Source organism: Dermacentor variabilis, chromosome 6 (genome assembly GCF_050947875.1).
Source record: "Dermacentor variabilis isolate Ectoservices chromosome 6, ASM5094787v1, whole genome shotgun sequence".
Taxonomy (NCBI): Eukaryota; Metazoa; Arthropoda; class Arachnida; order Ixodida; family Ixodidae; genus Dermacentor; species Dermacentor variabilis.
Genome location: NC_134573.1, coordinates 138,018,314 through 138,044,272, shown reverse-complemented (window position 1 = coordinate 138,044,272; position 25,959 = coordinate 138,018,314). Strand labels below are relative to the sequence as shown.

Below are 25,959 nucleotides of genomic sequence, written 5' to 3'. Positions count from 1 at the left end.
TGTGAGCAAGCCTTTATTTTTCTTCATGCTAAGCCTGTACTTATAGTTACAGTGCACAAAAATTGAGTCATTGTGCACACGGGCACCACATAAATGGAACATTATGTGGAACGCTCAGTTTTCAGTGCTCTTCAGTTTTTCTTCTACAGTCTTCCTTAAGCTGGCAAAATCTGTCTTGAACTCCTTATAATCCTTCATGTTTTCTTTGATGACATCAACAGACTTTCGCAGTTCTTCATAGCGCTTTGCCTTTTCACGCATTGACGCAGATGATTCTTGCATTGTCTGCATACTGGCTTTGAGGTTCTTCAAGTCTCTAACTACATCTGTTAGGCCTTCTTGCTTAGCAGTGTTCTTGGCAGGCAATGAGTCTTTCAAGTCATTTAACAGCTGGACATCCTTCTTTATCTCAGCAAGAGAGGCTTTTAATTCTGCCAGTTCCTTGAATTTATCTGAAGCTTCGAGCTTTTCTAACACAGTAGCTCCAATGCTTGTCTGCAGCTCTTCAGTCTTCTTAATAAAGCGTTTGTTTAGTGTCTGCAAGCTGGTTTGCAATCTCTGAATACTGTCATTTACTGTCTGCAGAGAAGACAGCTGGGTTGTTGCTTCTTCCAGTTTCTTGGTTGTGTCCTTGCTCAGTATTTCGCTTTCTTCAAGTTTATTAGTCTTCTCACGGATTTTGTTAAGCTCTTCCGACAGAACATCAATACGCAGCAATGCGTCCTTTGTTTCTTGGAGTGATTCCTCCAGGGCATCAAAGTCTTCAAGTTTCGTCTTTATGTTTGACACTTCAGTGACTACTTCATCAAATCCAACTTTATCCTTTGTGTCGTCTGAAGTGCTCTTCAGGTAGTCAATGTCACTATCAATTTTATGCACTTTTTCTTGTATCAGTTTGATCTCTGCTCTGTACCCTTCAAGCTCGGCGCGATATTCCTGAATTATTGCAGAATCGGTCCTGGCAAAGTCACCAGCATCCTTCACTACTGCCTTCAATCCAGTTAAATCTGATGATATTCCTTCAACCCTGTCATGAAGTGTACTGTACTTTCCCAGATCATCCTTGATGGTCCTCAGTTCATTGACAACTTGCTCCATATCCTTGTGCTTGACAGTGCACTTTAGTTCATCAATTACTTCCACGCACTTTTTCAGCATCTCAACTTGTTGAGTAAATGCTTTCTTCTTGTCACCAGAGCTTCCCGTAATGTCTCCAAGTAAGGTCTGTTCAAAGTCATTGACAAACTCCATCACATGCTTCATGTCCTGAATGGCAGCAATGGAGCTCTTCATCTCGGCCACCATAGTACCCAGTTTTGCATAGGCCTCCACACTGTCCTTTAGTGATTCCACATTCTTGACAACATCTGCAATCCTCAAGTCCATGGTCTCCTTCAGTGCTCCTAAGTCTTCAATACTAGCTCCATAAACCCTCATGTCTTCCTTAATGGCGTCAAATTCTTCAGTCACATCTGCCATGTTGTCCTTCATCTGGCTGCGCAAGCCAGAAATGCCATTGACTATGACGCTGTAATCTCCTTTCTCATTTTTCATCTTCTGCAACTCCTTCTTGAAGACTTCTAGCTCTCTGGCAGTCTCGTCCTTGAGTGCCTGCATCCTGGTGGCCATCTTGCGCACATCTTCATGCACCTTATTCAACTTCTGCTGCATCATGGTGACTTCATCGAGCCACGGGGCTTGTTGCATGACGACAGGCGGCGCCTGGAGGTGCTGAGTCATCATCGCCTGCGGTGTCATCGCCATCGGTTGCATGACCATTTGTGCCGGTATTGTTTGAGGCTGCATGACCTGAGATGGCACAGCCTGCACTGGCGGGCCCTGCATTGGTCCCATGTTCATCGTCTGCTCGCCGGCACATTTCGGTGGCGCTGCACGCATCGGGCCTCCTGCCAGCTGGGCGGCTGGCATAGCGGTGGCCCGCTTGCTGTTGTCAGACTTTGGAATGCGTGAGCAGTCCTTGCGCGCATGGCCGGGCACCTCGTGAAGCTTAATCTTCTTGCCACACATCTGGCATTGGACGGCCTGGAACTCGCACTGCTTGAGGTGATCCTTCATGCCCCGCAACGTGTCCAGGAGCCGACACCCGTTGCGGCGGTTCACGCACGCCACGCGAAGCGACAGAAGCAGCTCCGTGTTGTTCCGTTCAAACTTGGCCTTGCTGGTAGGGGTCTCCACCTGGGCCCAAGAAAGCGTAGTTGGCATGCATCAGATCTGCATCCCCATTGCTGCGTGGTGAACCCACACAATGGACTACAACACTGACGTGACCGAGGTAAGTGAGTAGTTCACTTGGCACTCATGATATATATCAACAAATAACTGCGCCAAGGCCTCTTTCAGACCTTGACATTGCAATAACACCACGCTAACGGCCATAGTAAGGACGTACGGTGCTACAGGTGGGCATCATAGCATTTAGCAGTAAAAACCCATTCTCTTTGAATGGGGGAATGCTGCGTTTTATACTTGCACATCGAAGCAACGGAGGCGAAAATGTGCAAGTATTGAGATTTCGGTGGTTCTTTAGAAGTGGCAGGTGGTTAACACTCGGAGCCCTCTGCTACTGCGTCTTGGTCAGTTTACAAGTATGGAATGTCAGAGCCCTTCAATTAAGCATCAATGACACACATACATAACTTACTGCTTACTGCTAACTTACACTTTAGACTTTGCCTGCATATTACTTATAATTAATGTGCACCTAAATTTAAACATATAAACAATGTGCCTTGTTTAATTCACCGGAGAAACCTACTACGAACGTCATTCAACGTATAAAGTTAGAGAAAGAAACGAGGGTTCAGTAATTGTAAACGCTTCTAATTATAGACTAGGAACGCTAAAATGACCCCCTAAGTAGCGTTATCTTGGTACATTGGCAAGCATGGTTGGAATTGGCTGAGAGACACTTTCGAGCATTTGATTAATAATATTTTTGCAACGGCTGCAGTTGATTAATGCACATCTAACTTTGCACATAGATTTGTCATAGCGTTCCTCCCATTTTCGCTAAATTTGATCTCGGTAGCATCTAGTTCTGCCAGGGCAACGAGTTAAGTTCTGCACCACTGGTAAGACACTCATAACACTTCGGAGTGCCTCCATACATATGGTTTATTGCGAAGGACGCAATTAACTCGCACGCCAAGACGGCAGGTTGGGCCAGTTGGTTAGTATTCATTGTAAGGTTCGTAACATCGCAACACAAGACACAGACAAAAGGAAGTAAAAACGACCAGCGCCGTGTCGTCGTTTTTACCTTCCTATTGTCCGTGTCTTGTGTTGCGATGTTACAAATCTTACAATAACTCACACACTTCAAATTTTGTGTGAACGTCACCCATTACCTGGTTCTTACAGTCGCCAAACGTAAACAAGGTGCCTCACTTAGTTCATTGATGACACCGGAGAAAGCACATATAACATATGGAAAAATGAAAAACAATCAAGAGTTCAACAATTATTTCCTAATTGGACCAGAAACGTTAAAATTTCGTGCCGCATGGCGCTTAACATGGCCTCCATTTCTATGGAATATATAGTTGGTCAACGCAGAGTTATCTTGCGACATTGGGGAACGTATGTAGGTGATAACAGCCGCTTGGCTCTAACAGTTGCTTAAGAATTTTTTCACAAAAGCTGTATTTGATCCTCCAGCATTCAACTTTGCTCACAAATTTGTCATACTGGTCTGTCCCATTTTGCTAAATTTTATCTTGGTGTCATTTGTAGTTACGCCAGGGCAGCGTGCTCGATTTTGCACCGCTGATAACACTTCGAAGCACTTGCATACGTAGCTTATTGCAGAGGCTGCAATTAACCCACAGACTGAACTTTACCTACGCATTACTCATAATGTGCCCTTAATTTCACCAAATACAAACACAGTGCCTTTCACCGAGGACGTCGGAGAAATCAACTGTGAACCTTGTATATGACACACGTATAGGGAATGAAGGAGCATTCGGCAATTATTTGCAACACTTCTAATTAACCCTGTAATGGCCAAACTACACAGTTCCACATCAAATAAGATTGGAACAAATTGCTGACGTCTATTTCTGGCTATGGATCGAGCTCACATTATTAGAATATTTCTTTTTGTCAATTATAGCTTATTGACTGAATTAACTAGTAATTGGTTTGCTTAACTATTCACAGCTATAACTTTACTCCAGCATATCAATAATGAAACGAAGTGTTTCGATTTAAGTGTCGCCGCTTCAGTCAGAATTTCGAAGCATCAATTAAACTCAGCATATATGACACATTGTGCATTACAGGGTTCAGCCAGGAACGTGAAATTTTCATAGCGCATTACACTTGCCATTTCCTCTATGGTAATTAAATTGGTGTCTTGTACAGCTGTTTACTCTCGAGAAAACATTGCGGATGACAGCAGTAAGAGACTTTCAAACGCTTGACCTTTTTTTTTTTTTTTGCAAAGGCAGCATTTAATCCACATGCATGTGACTGCATGCAGAGATTTGCTATAGATTTCCCTCCATTTTCGCTAGATTTGATCTTGGTGGCATTTAGCAGATGTCATGGCAGCGTGATATATTTCGCGCAGAGAGGTTGACTTACGAGCACCCAGATATGTCATTTATTTCACTGGCTGTAATTACACCCATAGCTTTGAATTTTGTCTATGCAAAACCTACAAGCGATGGCCCCTCATTTTGTCAAATATGAAATTTGTGCAACGTAGAGTACCCTCGGGACACTTGAGAAACATAGCGCTGAATGGCCATATAATGCAATCGAGCACTGTCGAGAACTTTTTACACAAGCTCCGTTTTATCCCCATGCATCTAATTTCGCACACAAATTTGCCATATTGCTCTCTCAGAGTTCACTAAATCTCATCTTGGTGACATGTGTAATTATGTCAGGGCAGCTGGCCGGCTAAATCTTGCACCGCTCTTAAAACACACTCATAACGCTCCGGAATACTTGCATATGTAATTTATTGCAAAAGCCACAATTAAACCCACATACTTTTAACTTTGGCTATCCATAACTTTCCCCTTATGTTTGCAAAGTATAAACAAGATGCCGTGTTAGTCCACCGGAGAAACCCTTTACGACTAAGCCAGTAACGTGAAAGTTTTGCCACACATTAAACTTAACATTTATTTTCACTGAATTCAAAGTTAGCGTTATGCACAGTTGGTTTAGAACTCTGGAAAACATTGTGAATAACCGTGGTATGCCACTCGAGAACTCTTGAATTAGTAACTTTCCACGACGACTAATTAGGCTACACAAATTAAGTATTATTGTGTATCACAATGCGATTCCTAATTCAACGAAATATAAACACGGCATCCTGCATAGTTCACCGAAAGAGAGCAGCCACATGCCCTGTTAATGCGTAAAAATTGAAAGAAGAGTGTACACACTTCAGGGTTGGTCTGCATATCACCCCTAACACTTCTCAAATTTAGTTAATATAGAAACTTCGTTAGTGATATAGCGTAAACCAGCACATTACGTTTTTCAGCGCTTTTACTCGCCATTAACATCTTCGCTGAAAAAAAAAAGGGGGGGGGGGCTTCATAATGTGTCAGCAGTGAAGCTCCAACCACCATTGGAGCAAGTAAGTCCAGAAACGCCAGCTGGCGGAACATACGTCGTGCTTTATTCACAGGCGTGAACGAGGCGAAGCATTCTTTAGAAACGATCGCACCGAAGGAGCGACGCACACACACACAAAAAAAAATTAAGTGGCGATTTAGCGGTAAATGCGAGAGAAATGCGTCAGCGTTACGTCGCACCTCTTTGAGGTCCCGTATCAATGATTTAAGCCGCGTTATCCGCATTGCAAGGTGTTCAGGAGCGAAGTGCAACTGACGGTGATCCGGAGCAGACGACCGTCAGTTGTACTATATACGCGTGTGTACTGTACGAGTACCTCTACCACGTGACCGGCTTCACGCGCACACTTGGTTCCACTTTGACACTCCTAATGCTGAGGCATTTAATATATCTTGGAGCGCGCCCGCTACACGCACCTTGTCGATGGGGCAGACGATGCTCGGACCCTCTCCCTGGTCGCGGAAGCAGAAGCTGCAGAGGACATGCTGGCAGGCGATGGTGGCCGTGGTGGCCGAGACGACGCCGCACAGCGAGCACAGCCGGATCTCCCGCGAGAAGGTGAGGAACTCGACCTGCGTCCAGTCGGGGATGCCCAGCTCGTCGAAGCCGACCAGCAGCCGCTTCTCGGACAGGCTGGCCATGGACGGCTCCGACCAGGCGTAGCGGGGTCGTTGGCCCACCTTGCGCGTGGTCAGCGTGGCGGTCGGCGCTCCCGCTCCACGTCGAGCCAACGTTCCTGCGAGGGCGCGAGCAGCCGGGTGGTGCCGTGCGCTACTCGGCTGTAAGCTGCTGCCGGCACGCTGTTGCACGCGAGATGCCGTTGATGATGATCCCCCCCACATACCCACTGCGGCGGGACCGGCCAAGAAGCGTGCGGCGGTAGAACTACGAGAGAGTGAGTGAGGAAAATAATCGTGTGGTAAGAATACTGAAGCCATAAGTTGTTTCGTTGTCGATCGAGGCGTCGCCTTTGCGTTCTTCACATTCCTATAACGCCCCATGATTACTTTATGCACACTGATCGGGAGTAGGCTGCTCGCGTTCAGCGCTGCCGTGGCATGGGACGCGACCAAATCGCGTACGTCTGTAAATGCGACGCGATAAATCTGGACTCGCTAAACTGGTCCTCTTGGTCCAAAGCAGCAGTAATGTAGAACGAGCTGCATGGGTGCTGCCATCTTTGAACGCGTGACCGCGGCCGCCATTGCGCGCCTTCGGGCTTCCCCTTCCCATAGCAGACGCCGTACTGTTTAAATGCATAGCAGCGCTGGTCTAGCTTTCTGGATAAACTATTATTCGCCCGTGACACAACGCTTCCAACTAAGGAAGGAAGGAGAAAAGCAGAAGGCAGGGAGGTTAACCAGAACAACGTCCGGTTTGCTACCCTTCACTGGGGGAATGGGAAAGGGCAAAACAAGGATGACAGGGGGAGAGAGGAGGGAAGAAGGAAATTAACGATGAGGTCGCTGAGGCGTATGGTCTGCTAGTCATTGCACTAATAGTCGCAGACGTTCACACAAGCCCGTCGTCCTCAAGAAGCACAAAAAATGCCTTCACCGCTTTATGGGCTGACGAGCGATTTTGGCGTCTAACCAGTCCGCAGCAGTGGGAGGCTGCTTTGTCCAGCACCGAGTCGGATCTCCAACTTCGGCTGGTGAACTTGGCGAAGGACGTCGCGACTAGGCATGGCATGGACGCCACAACCGGCAACCTGAAGGCCGCCCACTACGCTGCTTCTTAATTTTTTACTTCTGGCCTTCTCATCAATAAAAGTTTTTCACCGCCACCATGGGGGCGATGTTCCAGCAGCACCTGCACGGAAAGCCGCTGATTGTCCAGTTTTTGGAGGGCGTTAGCAAGTTCTTGTCTTTCAGGGGCATATCATGTGCAGTGACACAGCAGGTGGTCGTTATTCGGTGCCGCAAACCTCGCATGCTGGACTGTCGGTTACTCAACCAAAAGCGCAAACAGGACGTTAGTGCTGGTTATAATTTATTTACAGCGCGCCCGACCATGGCTGCGCATGGCTGCCAGCACCCTATCTTTACTGTCTTGTAGGTAATTTTGGGTGGGTGCAAAGATCTGGCTCGAGCCGAGATGGCTGCATATGCGCTGTATTTCCGCGCGCTTAGTGCTGGAGATCACTTCATCTACATTTTACATTTATTTACATAGGCGGCGTCGGAGTTTGGCGGCCCTAGCTAAAGCTTCTTGCGGAGTCGTCGAATCGGAGCTTACGGATCTAGTCCGTCGGCAATTTAATATTTATACATGCAACGTGGCGCTCTAGAAAAGTGTTAGTGTTCTTTGGGGATTTTCTTGTCTTCAAATAATGTCAGTGTCAAATATGGTATTATTGACAGAAAGGTAGTGAGCGCATATGTAGTGTTCAAGAAAGGAAACGCTAGCAAGACATTACGATCATTGTTTGGGGACGAGATGTGCCCCAAATGGTGCAGTTTTTCTTTTCAGAGCACAGCTCTTAGGCGCCCGTTCCTGCGGTGAGCGTCGGCGTAACCGAGAGCGGAAGAGGAGGGTACGGCAAAAGCGCGAGAAGAAAAACCTAGTACTTTGCAAGACGGGCTCTGCGGCGGCGATGGCCACGAGATGGCGCCAGAGTAACGCGCGTCGTCTGTTCATCGATGAAGCCACCGATACCATATATGGAAACAAAGCGCTGCATGAGCGGATGTATGTCTGTGGCGTCTGCTGTAAATCGACCCACATGTCACCCACGAGCTGCCTCTCCTGATTAGCGAGGCAGTCGCGCCATACTTCGCTCCGTTTGCAATGTGCCGCTTGAGAAAGATTGTCTGTGCCAGCCAATATATCGCGAAATGAAAACGTATAAAGCTGCGCTCAAATTTCGCATTCGGGTGTGTCGTAAACGTCGGTGAATTTTCTTTGTACAGCGAAGCTGTATATGCCTAGGCGAAACGCTCGTGGTCCGACCACAGAAACCCTATTAGGCAATGGCTCACACCCCTGTAAGCGGGGCCTCCCCACTACGACGACAGAAGTGAAATTCTAAGCTCGAATGATGAGCGGCAGCGGAACCAGCTGTTGAAGACGATGATGCTCGAGTCATTGCTGATGATGACAGTTTTTCAAGCGAAGCTCGTATTGGCTCACAACTGGCGTTGCCGTAGTCACGCAAAAACCCAGTTGCCCCCAGAGCAGAGCAGCTGCGGGAAAGGGCGGTTTGGTGAGTTGACAGCTGCGCGACGCCGGAGCGTGAGTCATTAGCAAGGATTCCAGCTGCACAGGCGCGCGCTCACGCCATACGCGCAACCAGTCCGAGCTGTTTCGCTTCCGTCTGGGAGGGAAAGGGCAGGAAACGGTTTCGCGCGCACTGCACTAACACCACCTAGACAAAAGAAGGCCTGAGCGCTTGGCGAGTGACGTCACGGAGAAGAGGCCGGTGGCGTGCTCGGGGGTACGGGTTGAATGAAGGGATCGCGCCTCGCGCCCTTAGGGGCAACGTTAACCAGAGCGCAGTTATTGTTTTTCTTTAGGCATAGTTGAGCAGATAGCCTGCAGAGAACAGAGGGTGTTCCAAGATTATTTTATTTAGGCAATACTTCTTACGCGCTGCATTATTAAAAAGCCCGTCCATAAAAATGAAATGGTTCAACCTTAGGATTGAGAACGAATTTCCTGTGCATGACTTATATTAACAAGTTACAGCGCTTCGCTCTTGTTTAGAGTAGTTTCTTTACCTTGATTTATCGTCGGCGTCAGAGTTTGCCGTTCATGCGACCACAAAAGTTCTTCAACAGAATGTTAGCACTGCACCATAACACATATCTCATGACAACTTCACTGGTGTGCCCTTCACGTTCAGGACACATGTATTTATTCCAGTCTAGATTAGGCTCTAAACGAATAATTTTGCTTTCGAGGCATTATTACATACAGCACCGCAGTCCACATATTTACAGCACCTCAAATGAGTTTCTCAATGGAGATCCAAAGTATTCGTGCTACCATTTACGAAGAAACAGCTGCCTTATTCCGCAGAATTTCAGCTTTTCTCTTCTTTGCCTCAACATTGGCACCAAATATTCTGTCAGTGATCTTGTGGAAACATGAACGCATGATTTTCTGGCCCCGATTTGTTATTGCTCTAGCAATGGCGCACGCAGCACTTATTAGGCATGTCTTGGCTTGAACGTAATCCAAATTCCGCGGCAATGAAGGCTTGCCGGACACAGCCGCAATCGCAGCACAAGCGCAGAGACTACATGCGCGGTTCACGTCGAGCGAAAAAAGTACGCTCGGAAGCATGTCGCAGCATGCCAGGACTTTTCTAACCACGAAGCTATCCAAGGAGCGACAGGGTTCCCGGAACTAATCGAATTGTTATCGCCGTCGTCGCCCGATCGGTCTTCCGCGTCTCATTTTCAACACAGGTGCGCCGCTCGTAGCTTCGAAGCACGCTGCACGGAACTTCTATGTGGGCCTCTTTTGCGTGACGTAGCTCAGAGGGGGGGGGGTACAGCCAGAAGGCCTCAAGTTCTCTAGAGGGTGTTGGCTGCGCCGGCTTCGCTTCCGTTCGCTTCAGTCTCAGAAAACGGATGGGGCGGCCACGCATTGTGCGTGATCCCCCGAGGAACGGGCAGCGTTCGACGAGCGACGGCAAGAACTCGTCCGTGAAAGGGCTCGCCGTCGGCGCGCCGATCCAGTCGTTTTGAGCGGCCCGAGCCCAGGCAATCCGACAGCAACGAGATCCCTAGCTGAGAGAGCGTGATCCGGCACCGTTACCTGTGGCCTACTTAACCGTGACGAAGGTCAGGTGCACGTAGGACAAGCTTCGCTTACCCTCATTTTCCGGTAGAGGAAGGGTTGGCCATTTTTCTTTTTAGAAAGAGAATGTATGCATTCCAGCGTATAAATTCGAACGTAGACGTTTCTGGATCTGTCGCAGTTTATTTTAGGAAAAGAAGGTACATATAAACCCGCTGACTAGAACTACCATGTGCAGAACGATGCTTTTTTTCCATTCAATGGAAATTAAAAACTGCAACAAATGACAAATGCGACCAGTTCACGGGGCGTTTAGGAAACCGAATTCTTTTTCAGTGAGTGCATCATTAACGCACATATGAATGTGCTTTCTGATGTGGAAATAGTTTACTAAGTGTGAATGATTACCTTTGATTGGAGATGCTCTTTAAGCGGTCATTAACACACCGGTCAGTCTCGCCTATATATGTGAACTTTGTCGCAAGTTAATGACATGTACACCACACCTGCTTTGCATATATAGCAAACTCTAACGGACGATGTGTGTGTGTGCTGTGCTATGTGCTCTCTCTCTCTTTCCCTTCCCCATCTTTCATCGCCCCCATCTCTCTCCCATTTGTAGGGTAGCAAACCGGTTAAGCTAAACCGGTTAACCTCCCTGCCTTCTCCACTTTTTCCTTCCTTCCTTCCTTTCAAAGCACAAGCACGTGTTCTTTCTCTCTTGCCGTTCTTCTTAGCCGCTGTTCGGCAAAGTCGTTGCAGCTTCTTAGGGACGCAAAGTATAACGTCAACGCCTAACCGGCTTACGAAGTTCTTGGAAAGCGTGCTGATATGTGCGTTATATAGTGAGCCATCTGTTATTGCACTCGTAAAAAATAATCCGCCTTCGTAAATGCCTGTTTGCGTTGTTGCTGTTGTTAACGTTCACTGAATGATAAAGCATCGCTCCACACGTGTTCATTCTAGTCAGCGCTGGTGTGTTTATATGTACCACGTCTTTTCCAAAAATAAATTTAGTTGCGAGTCAGCGCTTGTTCGTTAACTCAGCCTGTATTATTCGTCTTTTGTGCGTGAATCGTTTCCGATGCTCCCAATACTTTCAGTTCTATTGTAAAAAAAAAAAGGGGGGGGGGGGGGGTGTTCTTCAGCGCGCACGCAAAACACACGTTTGCCACAAGACCAGCGCTCACTTTATATGGACCAGTTCGTCCGCGCGCTTGTAAGCAGCCCATGAGCGCGATGAGCGCCTCTTTCGCTCTGTCAGAAGCGTGGGAAATTGCCGCAGCGGGTCTATAGATTGTACCTGTATGTTATCTTCAAATATGCATGCATAGTTCGGCAGCGCCCGTTTCGTCAGCTCGTCGCTATACTGGCTATATACAGGGTGTTTCAGCGAACACTTTTCCTTTTAACCAACGATGCTGTTAGCTTCTCGTTGGTCGGAATTTTTCGTGTCCGTCAGCAAAAAACGAAAGAAAAAAGTGCACATCTCCTTTGGAATCGGGCATACAACACACAGCTCAGTATTCATTTCAACGAAGAAAAAAAGCACAAAAGCGTCAAAACCGCATGATCCAGGGAAAACGGGGGGAAGTCGGGAGATGGAAATTCAAGACGGTGAGCAAAATGAGAACACGGTGGAAGCAGTAACCAACGTTTCTACAAATGGACTTGTCTTCTTCAACGAGAACAAGGTGAAAGCAGGAGCCACCGTTTCGACAAATGTACTTGTCTTCTTCAAGGCCTTGAAGAAAACAAGTACACTTGTAGAAACGTTGACTACTGCTTTCACCTTGTTCTCGTTTTGCTCAAAACCGCATGATGGATGATAAGGCGCCTGTGAACAATGCGAGGCACGTTCCTTCTCCCCGCGTGTGTTTTCCGGTAAAGATTACGCTCGCATAAGCTAATCCTGTGGGGAAAGGGCAACAGCAGCATTCAAATCAGTGAGTGACGTCACAAAAGCTTCATATATAAAAGGGGCACCCGCCTAGCAACTCGTTCAGTTCATTGCAAGACCGTTATGGTTGGAGCACGCAATGTTGGCTCCCGATGAGCAGCGTGAAAACGATGAGCGTCGAGGAGTGCAAAATCGTAATGCTCAACAACGGTGTCGTGCTAAGACTAGGCAGAATAATAAAGCATTTCGTATCCCTATCGAAGGAATTTGAGTGGTTTTCCAACAGCTTCGCCGGCCTTCCGCTTTCGCAGGGTTGGGATGACGAGTCATTTTTTTCAATTTCCTGTGGCAGACAGTACAGTTCTAGTCCATGAGCAGGTCAACTCTAAGAGGCGGACATTACTTGCATAAATAATTGAAACGCATAATCGACGACTTAAAAAAAATCACTAATTGTGTTTTGAACGAATTACCTTATGGCGCATTGTAATTTACCAATTCCAGCGGGTGAGACCGCAAGGCGTATCCACTTGAACATAATTGTGTGGATGACGCCATTTATGCAATATGCGCCGTCAAACTTTCGGTAAAAATGCACTGTCGTTCCACTTAATTTCTAACAAGATGTCGTTTTATGTACTGAAGTAACTGGAACGCCAATGCATTTCTACACAAAGTTCGGGAATTAATGTCTCAAAATTGGCGTCATCCTGAGAATTCGTTCCAAGTGGATTCGCCTTGCAAACTTTTAGGCTAGAATCTGTAAATTGCAATATGTGCCGTAAGGTAATTAGTTAGAAACGTAATTAGTGATGTTTGTTAATAAGTCGATAATGAATTTCAATTTCTTGTGCATGTCTGCCTCTGCGAGTAGACCAGCTCATGGACTAGAATTGTGCTAGCTGAGACTGACAATCTTTTTTTTAATTGAAAGCGTTCGCTGAAACACCCGGTATACTGGCAAGTACTGCGTGCGATTCGCGTTTCCTTGACGTGACGGCGCTTTCCAACGAAGTCTGTGCCTGAACACAGGAATAGCTGGGCGTCAACGATCAACTATATTCAGGTGGAAGATCCTTTACGCAACGTCAGAGTGGCTGCTGTGCAAATAAGCTTCAGTGGAAACAGCTATAGAGGCTGTTGAAACTTACCACCGTGTTATGTTGCTTGCCCTGTTCTTTGCCTTGTATTTTTCGGCCAGGATTATCGCGTAAAACAGGTTTTAGTCGTACAACTTTCATCCCTTCGTTGTTGAACTTTGACACCCGTAGTAAATTCTTTAAAAAAAAGATTAAAAAATTCTGGAGTTCTACGTGCCAAAACCACGACATAGTTATGCGGCACGCCGTAGTTGGGCACTCCGGATCAATTTCGGCCGCCTGTGGTTCTTTAACTTGCACCCAATGCACCATACACGGGCCTTTTTGCATTTCGCCCTCAGCGAAATGCGGCCGCCGCGGCCGGGATTTGATGCCGCGCAAAGCGGTAGCCACTACGCCACCATGGCAGGTCACACCCGTAGTCGTTTCATCAGCAAGTTTTAAATTGATAATACGGTTCGCCTACTGGTACATATTAGGCATTATCTAAAAGGAAGAAGGAATTCGGGAAGACTTGAAGCGCTATAGGTTAGTTCATGTTCAAAAGGTTGTGGCCAGCCGACGAGCTGACGGGGTGTCACATAGTTCATCTCGTGCCTTCTGGACGTCTCCTAAAATGGTCATCCTAGAACGGTTTTGTTTCGTATAACGATGAAGGCGACAGCTGGCCCGCCGACCGATGACGCACACTTCGCAACTTCGAAGACGGCCCAGATACTGAAAGGTGGCAGCACGGCAAGTAGAGTCAGCTTGCAGTGAAGCCAACACAGAAAGCTTTGATTTTGGAGAATGTTTTATGTCGATTAGTGTTTTTTTTTTTTCGATGGTTAGTCGTGAAGCGCGGGGGAAAAGTGCCTTTTCGAAATGAACAAGAGTGACTTCGGGAAAAAATGATAATCGATCTCTGCTCCAGCATCTGGCACGTCTTGTCTCTGTCTTCATCGCAATGAAACTGCTCTGTACGATATCGGCTATACCGGTCGCCCATTCAGAGTTTCCCGCATAATCTTCCAGTTGCGGCACGGTTCAAGTTACGTGACATCTCGCCTTCTTTTCGGGGTTCGCTTACGAAGCCGTGACCCACGCGACCGGTGAGAGAGAACAAGTGTCCTTTTTTCCGGTGTTTGCAAAAAAAAAAAAAATTACCGACGATTACGTTACTTCCTAATGCGAAATTTGAGCGCAGCAAATAAGCTGTTTCGCCTTTTCGATAGATTGAGGCAAAGAAATCGAGCAACACATGTATGCGCTATCACAGAATTTTTTTTTTATATTTCCCGTACTCCTGGATCATCTCGACGGCGGCGACGGTAAGCTTCTGCTTCGGCGGCACGCACCTCTGGATTCTGACGGCGACGGCGCTGGGCCTCTGCTCTGGCAGCTCGTTTAGCAGCAGCAGCAGCAGCAGCAGACGGAGGACTTCCATCGGTCGTCTCGCTCATGGCTCAGAAAGAACTGGCAGATAATTTCGCAGTGGCGAACGGCAGCGGCAATTTCGGCTCGGGCGGTGCACATATACAGATCCGCCGCCACCGATCTGGCTTTCTGATTGCCACCGCACAGGGCGAACGGCAGCGGCAATTTCGGCTCGGGCGGTGCACATATACAGATCCGCCGCCACCGATCTGGCTCTCTGATTGCCACCGCACAGGGGTTGCATTGGAGGAGGAGCGAAGAAAGGAATTAAGTTCGAGCCGGCGCTTTGACAACCGGAGACTCGCAGGAAGAGGGGGGAGGGGGGCGGCGTGTACACCCAGCGGCAAACGATGGGGGCAGAAGCGCGCGCAGCAAGCGGACAACACGATAAAGGGAGGAGGGAAGAGATAGCAGCGACTGACTGATGCCGCTGACGCCGATAGTGAGTCAACCCCAGCTGCGGAGTTGGTTTCAGGGACAACGCCGCCGATGCCGACACAAACAATATGATACCCTCGCTTCCGCAGCGCTAAGAACCAGGTCTAGCCGTGGGAAGGTGGTCACGTATTCGTCGACGTGCCGGGGCCTACGTGAAATAACCGGCGCGTCGGCAACTGAAGAGCACCCTATCCGCCACACAAGAACAGGGGGGGGGGGACCCTTTCCTCCTCTTTCTGCATGGCGGCGACGGTGTTCTATGCAGTCACGTTATCTTGACTCTCTAGCGGCGTCAGCGGCATCCAGCGGTATCAGTCGGTCGCTGCTAGCGCTGGGGGGATGAAAGGGGGGCGGAGCTGGTTACGAGGCCGACGACAACGCCGACGACGACGCGAAACCCAGGAACGGACGCCAAAGAGCTGCGCTCTAAAAAAATTGTGGCGGCTGGAAACGCCTGAAATGTGTAGTGTAAGAGAGTCGCTCCAGTCTACCGCTCAAAGGGTACTATGGCAGAGCGCGCCATAGACGATTTTGAACCTCTAGCGACGTTATGCGCCCGTGGCGTGTACGTACTTGGCCTCGATCGTGCGTGACTTTACTGCATTGTAACGCACAGATAACGCAAAACACACAGGCGCATAGGGCGAGTGCAGGTGCTTTGCAGCGAAAGTGATAGTCGCTGCGAGGAAAGACACATGAAAGAGTGAAAGAAAGGGGAGGAGGAATTGTATATCTGCCCCAGCATGCCGAAAGCGTCCTTCCACGCGCAGTTGTTAATGGGGCGTATGCAACACTCACGTGACAACATTCATATCGCAGCTATGGGATGGTATATATTGCGAAGAGCTGGAGATCTTTGTGACAATCCGACGGCTCAACAGGCCCCGTACACAGATACATAGTCTGTCGGCGCTCGGACGAAAGCGCAGCGTTATGCCTCGCGATCGCTACAAGACGCTCTCGAACGGCACACCGACGGAAGCGCGCGCGATTCCCAAACCCTTCGGGGCCGCAGCCCACCAGCGACGCCTTCGGGACATCGCCGTCCGGATAACGCGAAGTTGCACGCTTAAGAGACCGAGCCCCCGGGATGAGGACGACGACGAGGTCCCTATAGTCGCCGAGGAGCACAACTGCCGCTATCCTTCTTCGTTGACTTCGTCATCTTCAAGTTCATCACCAAGGTCTCGCGGGTCTCGGTACGATCCGTCCTCGGACATCGAGCCCTCGCCGTCGTGGACACCCAAGGGTTACCTCGCCTTCGTCGACTCGAGCACCGAGCTCGAAAACGAGAGACGACACGAAAGGGCGGTCGCGCCACCGGAAGACTTCCTGTTTTATCCGGCAAGCCCGCAAGAAGCCGCCGCCTCAGCGCCGTCGGCAGGCGACTTCGAAGCAGACCAGGCGCGAGGCGGCAGCCCGCCCGAGACTCCTCCTGCCGGCGACTCCCACGTGACCGCTTCGAACGGCAGACCCGCCTGCCGCATCTGCCGCGAAGGGGACCGAGAGGAACCGCTCGTGTCTCTCTGCAAGTGCTCGGGCGCCGCTGGCCTCAGACACTCCTCGTGTCTGGAGCGTCGCATGAACGCCCCGAACGCGGAAGAACTCTGCGAGGTATGTCAACATCGCTTCCAGACCGGCGCGGTCGAGTCGGGTTCCGCTCGGCTGTTCTACCGCTGGGTCCTGTTCGGCGAGCCGCAGATGCAGAGGGCGCTGCTGAGCGACCTGCTTTTGTTCGCCCTCCTGCTGACGCCGGTCGCCGCGGTGAGCTGCCTGCTCTGCGTGCGCGGCGCTTCGAAGCGGGCGCTGCGCGGCGACGTCGCGGAGGCGGCGGGCCTGGTCGCGCTGGCCGTCCTCGTGGTCGCGGCCTGGGTGGGCTGGACGTCTCTCGCGGTGCGCGTCCACTGGCGCGCGTTCGCGGCGTGGAAGACGAGGCGCGACCCGATGCGGCGCGAGGTCGTGACGCCGCCTTCGCAACGGGGCACGACCGGGCCCCACCGCAAGACGTCAGCGCGAGCGACGAGACCCCGAGAGCTCGTAGACGTCGCCGCCGGAAGTATGGACGTCGAGACCGCGTCCACGTCGACGCAGCGACGAGATGGTGGCGGCGATGCCGACGTCGGCCAAGTGCTGTTCGAAACCTCGCCGAACGCGTTGGAGCTGCCGCCTTCCGAATTGCAGCAGCAGTCCGTTGGTCCTGCCCGTCAGCATTCTTCGCGTTCTGGCTGCATTGTGTGAACTGTTGTTCCACCTAACCTGGTTCACTTTTTAACGTTTTAATGATTTATGTTCAAGTAACGTTCTTATTCCTTCTCTTTATGGCGTTCGAATTCATATGTTCTTGAAGGATATGTTATCATCACTGTGCAATCCGATTTCGTCGGTTTTAACATGATTTTACGTTGTGTTTTACTGTCTTTATATATTTTGTTTTAACGCGCTGTCTTACTCAGATTTCGTGCGAATAAAGGCGCGATTCGTCTACATGCCTTGATTTGTCTGCATGCCTTTCGAAATGTCCATACGTCGACCCTTCTCTGGTGGCTTGCACTGCGCAGTAAAAAGCAACACTGAATATTTTCAGGTTTAAGTATTTTTTCACGAACATTATATATATATATATATATATATATATATATATATATATATATATATATATATATTGGATTTATTTGGCCCCAAGATGTTCATTTCTAGCAATGACCGTTTCTCGCGCTTAAAGCCGCGTTCCGGTACGTTAGCGCGACTTCGCGGATTGTAAAATACTTATATGCGCGTTGTAGCTGTCTTAATGCGGTAGGTTACTTCTCGTTTCTTTAGAATGCAATGTAGTCCTTGTTCGTCAATAAAACGTTTTTACTAGAGCTACGGGCTATCTACATCCGCAGCTTCACGGGCATGCAGCTGTACGTATACGTCGCTGCAAGAGTGGCCTTGTCTTGGTATTCAGATTACATTTTGGGGCACCGACGTGCCCGCAGCGCAACTATGGTATCGTCAAATGGCTTCTACATGACATCACGAGAAATATAGGCTATAAGGTTGCATGCCGAGAGCTCAGGACGCAGTCCCAAATTTACTTTAAACGTTCGGGCGTAGCAGATAACAAAAACGCGTATTGCAAATTATTCCCTTACGGCACAAGGATATTGCAGCGTGTGTTTATTACCATTCCCGGTGACAAGTATTTCACCCGCTAACAAATACTCAGCGTTATCGCGCGTATACAGCACGATATACGCGCCTTTCTGCATCTAGTTTCTCCAATGTTATCGCTAGTTCTGTCCGTTGTCACCGAGCCTTGTGTAATCTGGGGCGCGGTCGGAGATTGTTGTTCAAACGCGCGTTCCCGTTGTGTTCAGTTTCGTCGTTGGCCTATACACTGTAAGATTACACCCTTAAAAGTGGAAAAAAAGGGGTGTAAATATCTAGAACTTGCACCTTTAGGTTCTGACACCCTAAGGGTGTGAGTTAGACATTTACACTTTTTCACTTTTAAGGGTGTAAATTATCTTGCAGTGTAGGCCGCGCCGACGTCGCCAGTCGCGCTCGTCGGCGCGGCCAATCGCGTGTTGCGAAACTGAACGCGCGTTTCGAACGCAGATCTCCGATCGCGCGCCAGATTTTTTTTATGATAGCCGCCTGCATACTCGCCGCTATTGTTGTCTTGAGCGTTAGTTCTGTGGGCACAAGTTAGCTCAATGAAGAGTTCGCTTCGTGAGTGAAGTTTTTTCACCGTTTATGTTCTTCAATATTACTACATCGTGACACAACGTACAGGCAAGACATTTGGCACAATCGCACGTTTTTCGCAGCCGCTCTGGCCCAATCCCGCAGTCCTTTCCCACCATAAATGATAACTGCCTGAAATAGCTCTTATAAATTCAGTACACAGTTCTCGACTAAATGAACACGCTATAGCAGCTTTTTCCTACAATCGTTTCTCATTTGCATATGCATGTTATGTCGCATGACATGAAAAGAGTCGACAGTGTAAGAGTTTGGCTCGGGCATATGTCAAGGGATAGCTGACCCATGCCGTCATCCGACTCATCCATGCTGAGGACGCTGTTGAATGGAGGAACAGGTTCTCATCAAGAGCGAAGGGTACTGAATTTATTTACAATGTCTGCATGAGGAGTAGAGAACGTTGCGTCTCGACCATATAGCATGACTGCATTCAAGCACCCTTGAGGGGCCGAAAAAGTCTGCTTGAATCCGGCCGCCCTCTTTCCTCCCTAGATCCACGTTCGTAACCAGGCTTCGTTGACTAACTTGGTTCCCGACCTGTACTGTCGATAAAGCGATTTGCCCGTAATGACGAATCTGGTCTTTACTTTCGAAAAAAAATATTCGGAAATGCTGCAATAAAGCTTGCTTGTTTGCTGGGCATCTGGAGCAAAAATTCGACAAAATGTGAACAAGTTAAAGTGCGTTATTCTGGCATTATTATTTTTTATGAAGCTCGATATAAGTGTGCGCATGTCTAAATATCCGTTTATGGACATTCTCTGCATCATTTAAAAAAGAATAGCAGTTATATGTGGATGACCATTTAACACGTACAAGAAACACTGATTTGGCATAGGACGCCCAGACCTACATTATTCGGAAGCCTTGGCCTGCTGGCACGAGATAAGGAGCACAGTTATCTCTGATAGCTGACTGTGTAGCCTTTGTGTAGCAGTGCATGACATTATGGCATGAGGATGACGATACTATAAAGCCAGATCATTGGGGCTGACACAGTGATTTATTTGCATGCTGGAGAATAATGAACTTTGGACACATCACTTCAAAAAAAAAAAAAGAAACCGGGCAGTCAACTCTACACCAGGTCGGCGCAGAACTGGACCACAAAGGCGTCGTCCTTGAGGAATCCGTTGGCCGGGTTCTCGATTTCCTCCAGCGCGGCGAGCGGGAAACCGTACCCGACGTTGCGTTCCGCTTTGGGCCTCTGGAAGCTGTCCCGCTCGTCCTCGCACGCGTTGCCGGGGTCGAAGGTCACCGCCTTGTCCGCGGCCGCCTCCTGGTTCACCAGCTTCACCGTGGTCACCGTCCGGTAGGGCCACTTGAGCGCCGCGTCGAACATCCCGCGCAGCAGGTGCACGTAAACGCTCAGGTAGACGCGCCCGTCCGCCGGGTTCTTCGAGAACGTCCCGGAGAGCGCCACGCGGTAGCCGTGGTGACCGATGTAGAAGTCTTCGCTCTTGAGCAGCGTGCACTTCCTGACGGCCGTCTTCTTGAGCTTCGACAAGGGCGCCACCTGCCAGTCGAACGTCTTGGTTCCCAGGACGCTCCTCAGGTGGCGCACGTCGCCCACGACGTCTTCTCGCCAGAGCCGGTGCTGCTCCCGGAGTCTAGACTCGAGGTCCTCGATTTCGGCGCGCGTCTGCTCGGCGTGCAGCGTGACCGACTCGCGGACGTCGTTGAAGGCGTTCCTGAAGTCTTCGTACTCCTGGCACATCTCCTTCATGGCCGCGATCATGCCCAGCACGTCGTACTCCTTGCTGTTGCCGTTGAAGATGACCGAGAGCCTGGAAGGCGCCGCGCTCGGCGCGCTAGGGGCGGGCGCGGCCTGGGCCGTCTCAGCAGCGGTCAGGGTTCGCGCGATGTCGGGGTATAGGTCGCCCGTCACCACCGTGTGCACGTTCCGCTGAGCTGGCGCGGAATTTTGTTCGGGGCGAGGCGCCGTCGCCGTGCAACCTCGCGCCGTGTGGTCCCTGAGCTGGAAACGTTTCAGCCAACTGCCGCATATCTGGCACTGGATGTTGTAGAAGCCGCAGAGGCGCGTGTGGTCGCGGAGCTTGTCCATGGGGCCGATGTAGTCGCACCCGAGGGGCCGATTTGGACAGTACACCCTGAAGCCGAACGCATAAATGCGGTTATGCATCAGAGGAGATAGGCCGTGGGCGTATGTCTAAACTGTCAGTGGACGACACCTTAACTGTCCCGTACCCAAGGAACGAAATAAAAAGGGAAGAAAACATGCAAATCCAACCCCGTTATTTGAAGCGGTTATTGAAATGCCATGAATTTAGCCATTTCGTTACTGCGTTTTTGGCGTAAGAGAAAAAGTGGCGCGCATGCGCTCTCGCGTACACCTGTGTTACGCGTTGTGACAAATCTTATATCGACTTGATTTATTGATTTCTTCTTATTCTAATTGTAACAGCACCTTCTTGAGCAATCCCACGCGTTGTGGGTATGTGCCATATTGTGTAAATCACGATCATCATCATCATACAATCGGCGATCACCTCAAGGAGCTATATATAGTTAGCGTTTGCACGATGTGCAACGCCCACATTTTATCCCCCCTCCTCACCCCCGCCTTTGTCGGTATGTGGCATAGTTTGGAAATCATCATAATCAACACGTAGTGCATGTTGGTGTTGGCATGGGAGAAGTGTACGTATGGCTGTGGCACAATAAAGACAAAAAGAAATAGCAAAAAAGTCGCAGTTTCGCCGAAAAGGTGAATCATCGATTGCGATAGCGAATTAGGAAACAGCTATACGAAGTAAGGATGGTAGTTTTATCGGCCGTATAAACATGTGCACATTCGCTTACTAACTAGATGAACAACGACGCGCGCAGAGGGAGACATGAACGGATCTCACTCGATCATTGTGGACACTCGCTCTCAAAACGCTGGCATGAGGAAGAGCGGCAGCAGCAGCAGCGACCAAGACCTCGAGGAGCACAATGCACGAGACTGACGTAGTGGCCGCGTCGCGGTAAAAGCTTGTCCTCCCTGCGTGGAGGGAGCCTATCCGACTCTGCAGGCATTTTAACTAAAGTTGTTCTCTCTCTCTCTCTCTCTCTCTCTCTCTCTCTCTCTTCAACGTGAACTAAGCGGCGAGAACACAGCGCTCGGCGCGCCTATACGCTGTTCCCATCGTAGATCGCTTTCAAGGTAGGGCCGGCGCGGCCGCGCTCAGCCGCGCCATACGCAGCCGCCGCCAGATTAGAACGTCCCCGGTGCTTTGCGCGCTATGTTGACCGTCGCCGGAGTAGAACGTCCCTGGTGCCTTGCGCGGGATGTTGGCAGCTCCGTATGGCACGGCCGCGCGGGCCCTATCTTGACAGCGATTTGCGATGGGGACAGAGTGAACCGAGTGCTGATGATTTCGTGTGTGCTGTGTTTTCTCCGCTTAGTTCGCGTTGAAGCGAGAGGCAACACGAAGGTCAATTCGCTCGCTGCTGCTGCCGCGCTTCCTCACTCCAGCGTGTTGACAGCGAGTTTCCGCGGTCAAAGAGTGAGATGTTAGCCCAACTATGAGATTCCCCATGTATCTTCTGTGGAGCTTTATGTATCCCTATGGGTATTCTCTCTGATAATTTTTTGTTGGTTTATATTGTTCCTAACATCGCTCATAAAGCTACCAATCGTCTACATTTAAATTATTATAGCGGGAAACTGTCTTTGCAAATTACGCATTCTTGCGCAGGTAAGACATTCAACATTTCGCGTGACGGATCTTGGGTACACGCCAAAAGGATGCTTACACATTAAAAGAAGCTAATCATTAAAACGCTTTCACGCACTCAAAGAATAATTGTAGTATCATATATTACTGTAACTAAATTGCCTCATTGCAAGTAAAATGGTTATGTGAGCTAAACAAATATTTTTTGTGCAACTTTAGATTGGGAAACCGATAACGCGCTCGAGTGCCTTGCTTATTCCGCGGCTGCCTATAAGGTGCGCCTGCCCTCTTTCGCCCCCGGAAATATGGCCACCGGTCGCTTCACTCGCTGCCGTAGGCGGCCTCAGCGGCTGCCACTCCGGAAGCTTTAGTATATACCTCCTAGTATATATAACTCCTAGTAGCGCGCGTCGTCTGTTCACCAATAACGCCATCGATAAGGCATGCGCCGTGCGCGTCCACCGATACCATATATGGAAACAAAGCGCTGCATGAGCGGAGGTCTGTCTGCGGTAGCTGCTGTGCGCACACGCGTCACCCACGCCCTTCCTCTCGTGATCTCCCGATTAGCGTGGCAGTCGCGCCACACTTCGCTCCGCTTGCAACGTGCCGCACAAGAGAGATTGTCCGCGCCAGTCAATATATCTCGAAATGAAAACACGCATATAGACCTGCGCTCAAATTTCGCATTAGGGAGCACCTTAATCGTCGGTGAATTTTTTTATTCTACAATTGGCTTTTATTTTGAAAAATACGTGTGTGTTAACACGCCCCCCGTTATTTTATATGTCATTGGCACTACACCTGCGAAACTTTGATGGTGCGGGAATTTTTTTGTTTCATTTTTATGTGAGTGATATCAGAATTTAAAAAAAAGGATCTGGGGCTTTACGTGCCAAAACCACGATATGATTATGAGCCAATACTCCGGATTAATTTTGACCGCCTGGGATTCTTTAACGTGCACCCAACGCACGGTGCACGGGCGGGGTTTTTTTTTTTTTTTTTGCATTTCACTCCCCCATCGAAATGCGGTCGCCGATATTAGAATAGATGCGTGCGTGTACCTGAAGGCGAGCAGCACTTCGAGTGCGATCTTGTCCCTGTGGAGGGCGTCGAGCGGCGTCACGGCGCCGTCCAGCGGGCAGGCCACGACGCCCTCCTCGCTTCCCATCATGGCGGCGCAGAGCGGGCAGAAGACGTGCCAGCAGCGCGACCAGAGCATCTCGGACGCGATGGCGCCGCACACAAGGCAGGAGGTGAAGCGCGGTATGGGGCTGGCGAACTCCATCTCGGTCCAGTCGGCCAGGCCCGCCTGCTCGAAGCCGATCACGTAGCGCTTTTGCAGCGCCGGCACCGAAGTGGCCAGAGCTGGCGCTGCGGCGGCGGCGGCCGCGGGTCGGTCCATGGCGAGAATTTTGCCTTCCTGACGACTTGCCAATGTCACTGGTCGCCGCCTCCGCAGCCGCCCAGCTGTGGAATGGTTATGATGACGATGATGATGATTACCTCAAGGACTCTGGCCCATACCCATCAAGAGGGATTAGCCGAGAATCGAGCGACGCAGACAAAATTCATTGGAACAGGTTTTTTGGAAAACAAAAAAAAGTGGCCGGTGATTACGCTTCTCGGTAATGCGATCTTTGAGCTCAGCTGCTGCCTTATTTCAACAACAAGCAACCGCATACAGAACATGATGTGCCGAACGGAGCCGGTTCTGCGTTTCGGATTGGGCAGCACACACTGCGATCGGCCGTTATTGAGCCGGCGCTCAGGCCATAGCGCCATATTATAGTAGGTCACCGCCGCGGAGAAGGTGGGGGAGATTAGCAATTATAATTTTATGTTTCTTCTGAGGTGGGATGAGGAAACGGGTGGAGAACAAGGGTATTGAGTAGAGCTAGGTCACACACTCATTCACTCACAGACACAGCTGCAGGCCTAAATGTGGCCGCACAAGGTTAGGGTGGGAAGTAGAAGTAAGGGGACGAAACGCTATCACTGTGTTTCGAGTCACCGCAACGGCACTGCACCAGGTAATGGGAAATATAGGGCAAGAGTGGAGGCGAGAGAAGGACAGCCAAGCGCAAACACTGCCAGAGGCGACAAATTCCACTGAGGAACGCGCCCCGCGCCAACGGGGAAGCGAGAGACCCGGTTGAGAGCTGTACAGCCACGCCGTGCGACGCGGAGACGGAGGAGCGGAGGAGCGGAGAGCCGTGGATCCCGCGCGAGGCGGCAAGGGGCTGGCACCGCGGCAGTGCCGCGACAGCGGGAGAAGGGACGGCGAGGGCTGAGTAGACGGTAGCAGCGAGAGTCAGCGCAACGGTGCTGCGCAGAGGAAGGGGGCGAAATGATAGGCGAGAACACGTGATCCGGATTTGGAGTACAAGGGGAAAGCTTAGAACGACAGAAAGCTGAGCTAGTTGGTAAGGATTCATTATGCAAAAAAGAGGTGAGGCGTGCAGACAGGACACAAGAGTAGAAAAGTGGACAATACGGCGTTCGTGTTGTCCACTTTTCTACTCTTGTGTCCTGTCTGCACGCCTCACCTCTTTTTTGCATAAGGGGAGAGCGACTCGCGCTGCGCGCGAGAGATGGCAACAGGAGCGCGCGCAGTTAGAGCAGCGCGCGGATGATGACCTTGGTTACGGCGAGGGACGATGACGCCGCGAAACACAAGAACATTCGCTAAAGAGCTGCGCTCTAAAAATAGTAAGGGAAAATTATGCAGATCAGATCTATGTGAATTCTAAGCGGAGAGCTTTGGTGAAGCGGCCGTTAATTAAATGCTATAAAACTAAATGCGATGTGCACGGTTGTCTATTGTCACCACATCCAATGTGTAAAAACTCGTGCAATTACATGCACCACCACCAAGGCTACAGCTTTATACCATGCAGTGCTTATGCACTACACCGTTCACAAGCAGTGCCGAAATGCAAACAGCGTTTCACGCACTGCACACCGTGAGACTTCAACGCAGCGATGTCTCGATAGCGAAGGCGTTGTTTGATGTTTGTCGAGTGAAGTATGGTGAGCAGAGGTGCTTGGGGACAGAGAGAAGTGCGATGCGAAAGGCTGTGGTGGTTGCCTACATTACTCGCCGGTTTCGTTGCTGCGTCTTTGGCCCATGGAAACGGGCATGTATATGATAAGCATATGTATAGCATACCTGATTAGCTTAAGCAGGCCACAGGTGACTATTTGTTGCCGCCCCATTTCAAAGAGGATGGCAGTAAATCATCATCACCACCAACACCACACTAGGTATCGTGTTATGAAGGAGCGAGCTTTCACAGCT

General features: G+C 49.8%; 3 protein-coding genes across 3 annotated transcripts; 1 reads left to right on the top strand and 2 right to left on the bottom strand.

The window, feature by feature from the left end:
• Positions 1-8: 8 nt before the first annotated feature.
• LOC142585297 (uncharacterized) lies at positions 9-6,439 on the bottom strand. The gene is made up of 2 exons (XM_075695948.1): positions 6,039-6,439; positions 9-2,196 (listed from the first exon to the last, which is right to left on the bottom strand). Exons 1-2 carry the CDS (start codon positions 6,261-6,263, stop codon positions 115-117), a joined length of 2,307 nt encoding a protein of 768 aa, XP_075552063.1. The 5' UTR covers positions 6,264-6,439; the 3' UTR covers positions 9-114.
• A 9,666-nt stretch (positions 6,440-16,105) lies between these two features.
• Positions 16,106-17,815, top strand: LOC142584377 (uncharacterized). The gene has a single exon (XM_075694527.1). It carries the CDS (start codon positions 16,156-16,158, stop codon positions 17,458-17,460), a length of 1,305 nt encoding a protein of 434 aa, XP_075550642.1. The 5' UTR covers positions 16,106-16,155; the 3' UTR covers positions 17,461-17,815.
• Positions 17,816-20,042: 2,227 nt separating this feature from the next.
• LOC142584376 (TNF receptor-associated factor 1-like) lies at positions 20,043-24,132 on the bottom strand. The gene is made up of 2 exons (XM_075694526.1): positions 23,723-24,132; positions 20,043-21,083 (listed from the first exon to the last, which is right to left on the bottom strand). Exons 1-2 carry the CDS (start codon positions 24,061-24,063, stop codon positions 20,051-20,053), a joined length of 1,374 nt encoding a protein of 457 aa, XP_075550641.1. The 5' UTR covers positions 24,064-24,132; the 3' UTR covers positions 20,043-20,050.
• Positions 24,133-25,959: the final 1,827 nt, after the last annotated feature.

Bases quoted from the DNA above. Each gene is read 5' to 3' on its own strand.
- LOC142585297 (XM_075695948.1), bottom strand. From the start codon at position 6,263: ATGGCCAGCCTGTCCGAGAAGCGGCTGCTGGTCGGCTTCGACGAGCTG. The intron at 2,197-6,038 runs GTGCGTGTAGCG...TCTTGGGCCCAG, and splicing joins TCGTCTGCCCCATCGACAAG to GTGGAGACCCCTACCAGCAA.
- LOC142584377 (XM_075694527.1), top strand. From the start codon at position 16,156: ATGCCTCGCGATCGCTACAAGACGCTCTCGAACGGCACACCGACGGAA.
- LOC142584376 (XM_075694526.1), bottom strand. From the start codon at position 24,063: ATGGACCGACCCGCGGCCGCCGCCGCCGCAGCGCCAGCTCTGGCCACT. The intron at 21,084-23,722 runs GTACACGCACGC...GTTCGGCTTCAG, and splicing joins GAAGTGCTGCTCGCCTTCAG to GGTGTACTGTCCAAATCGGC.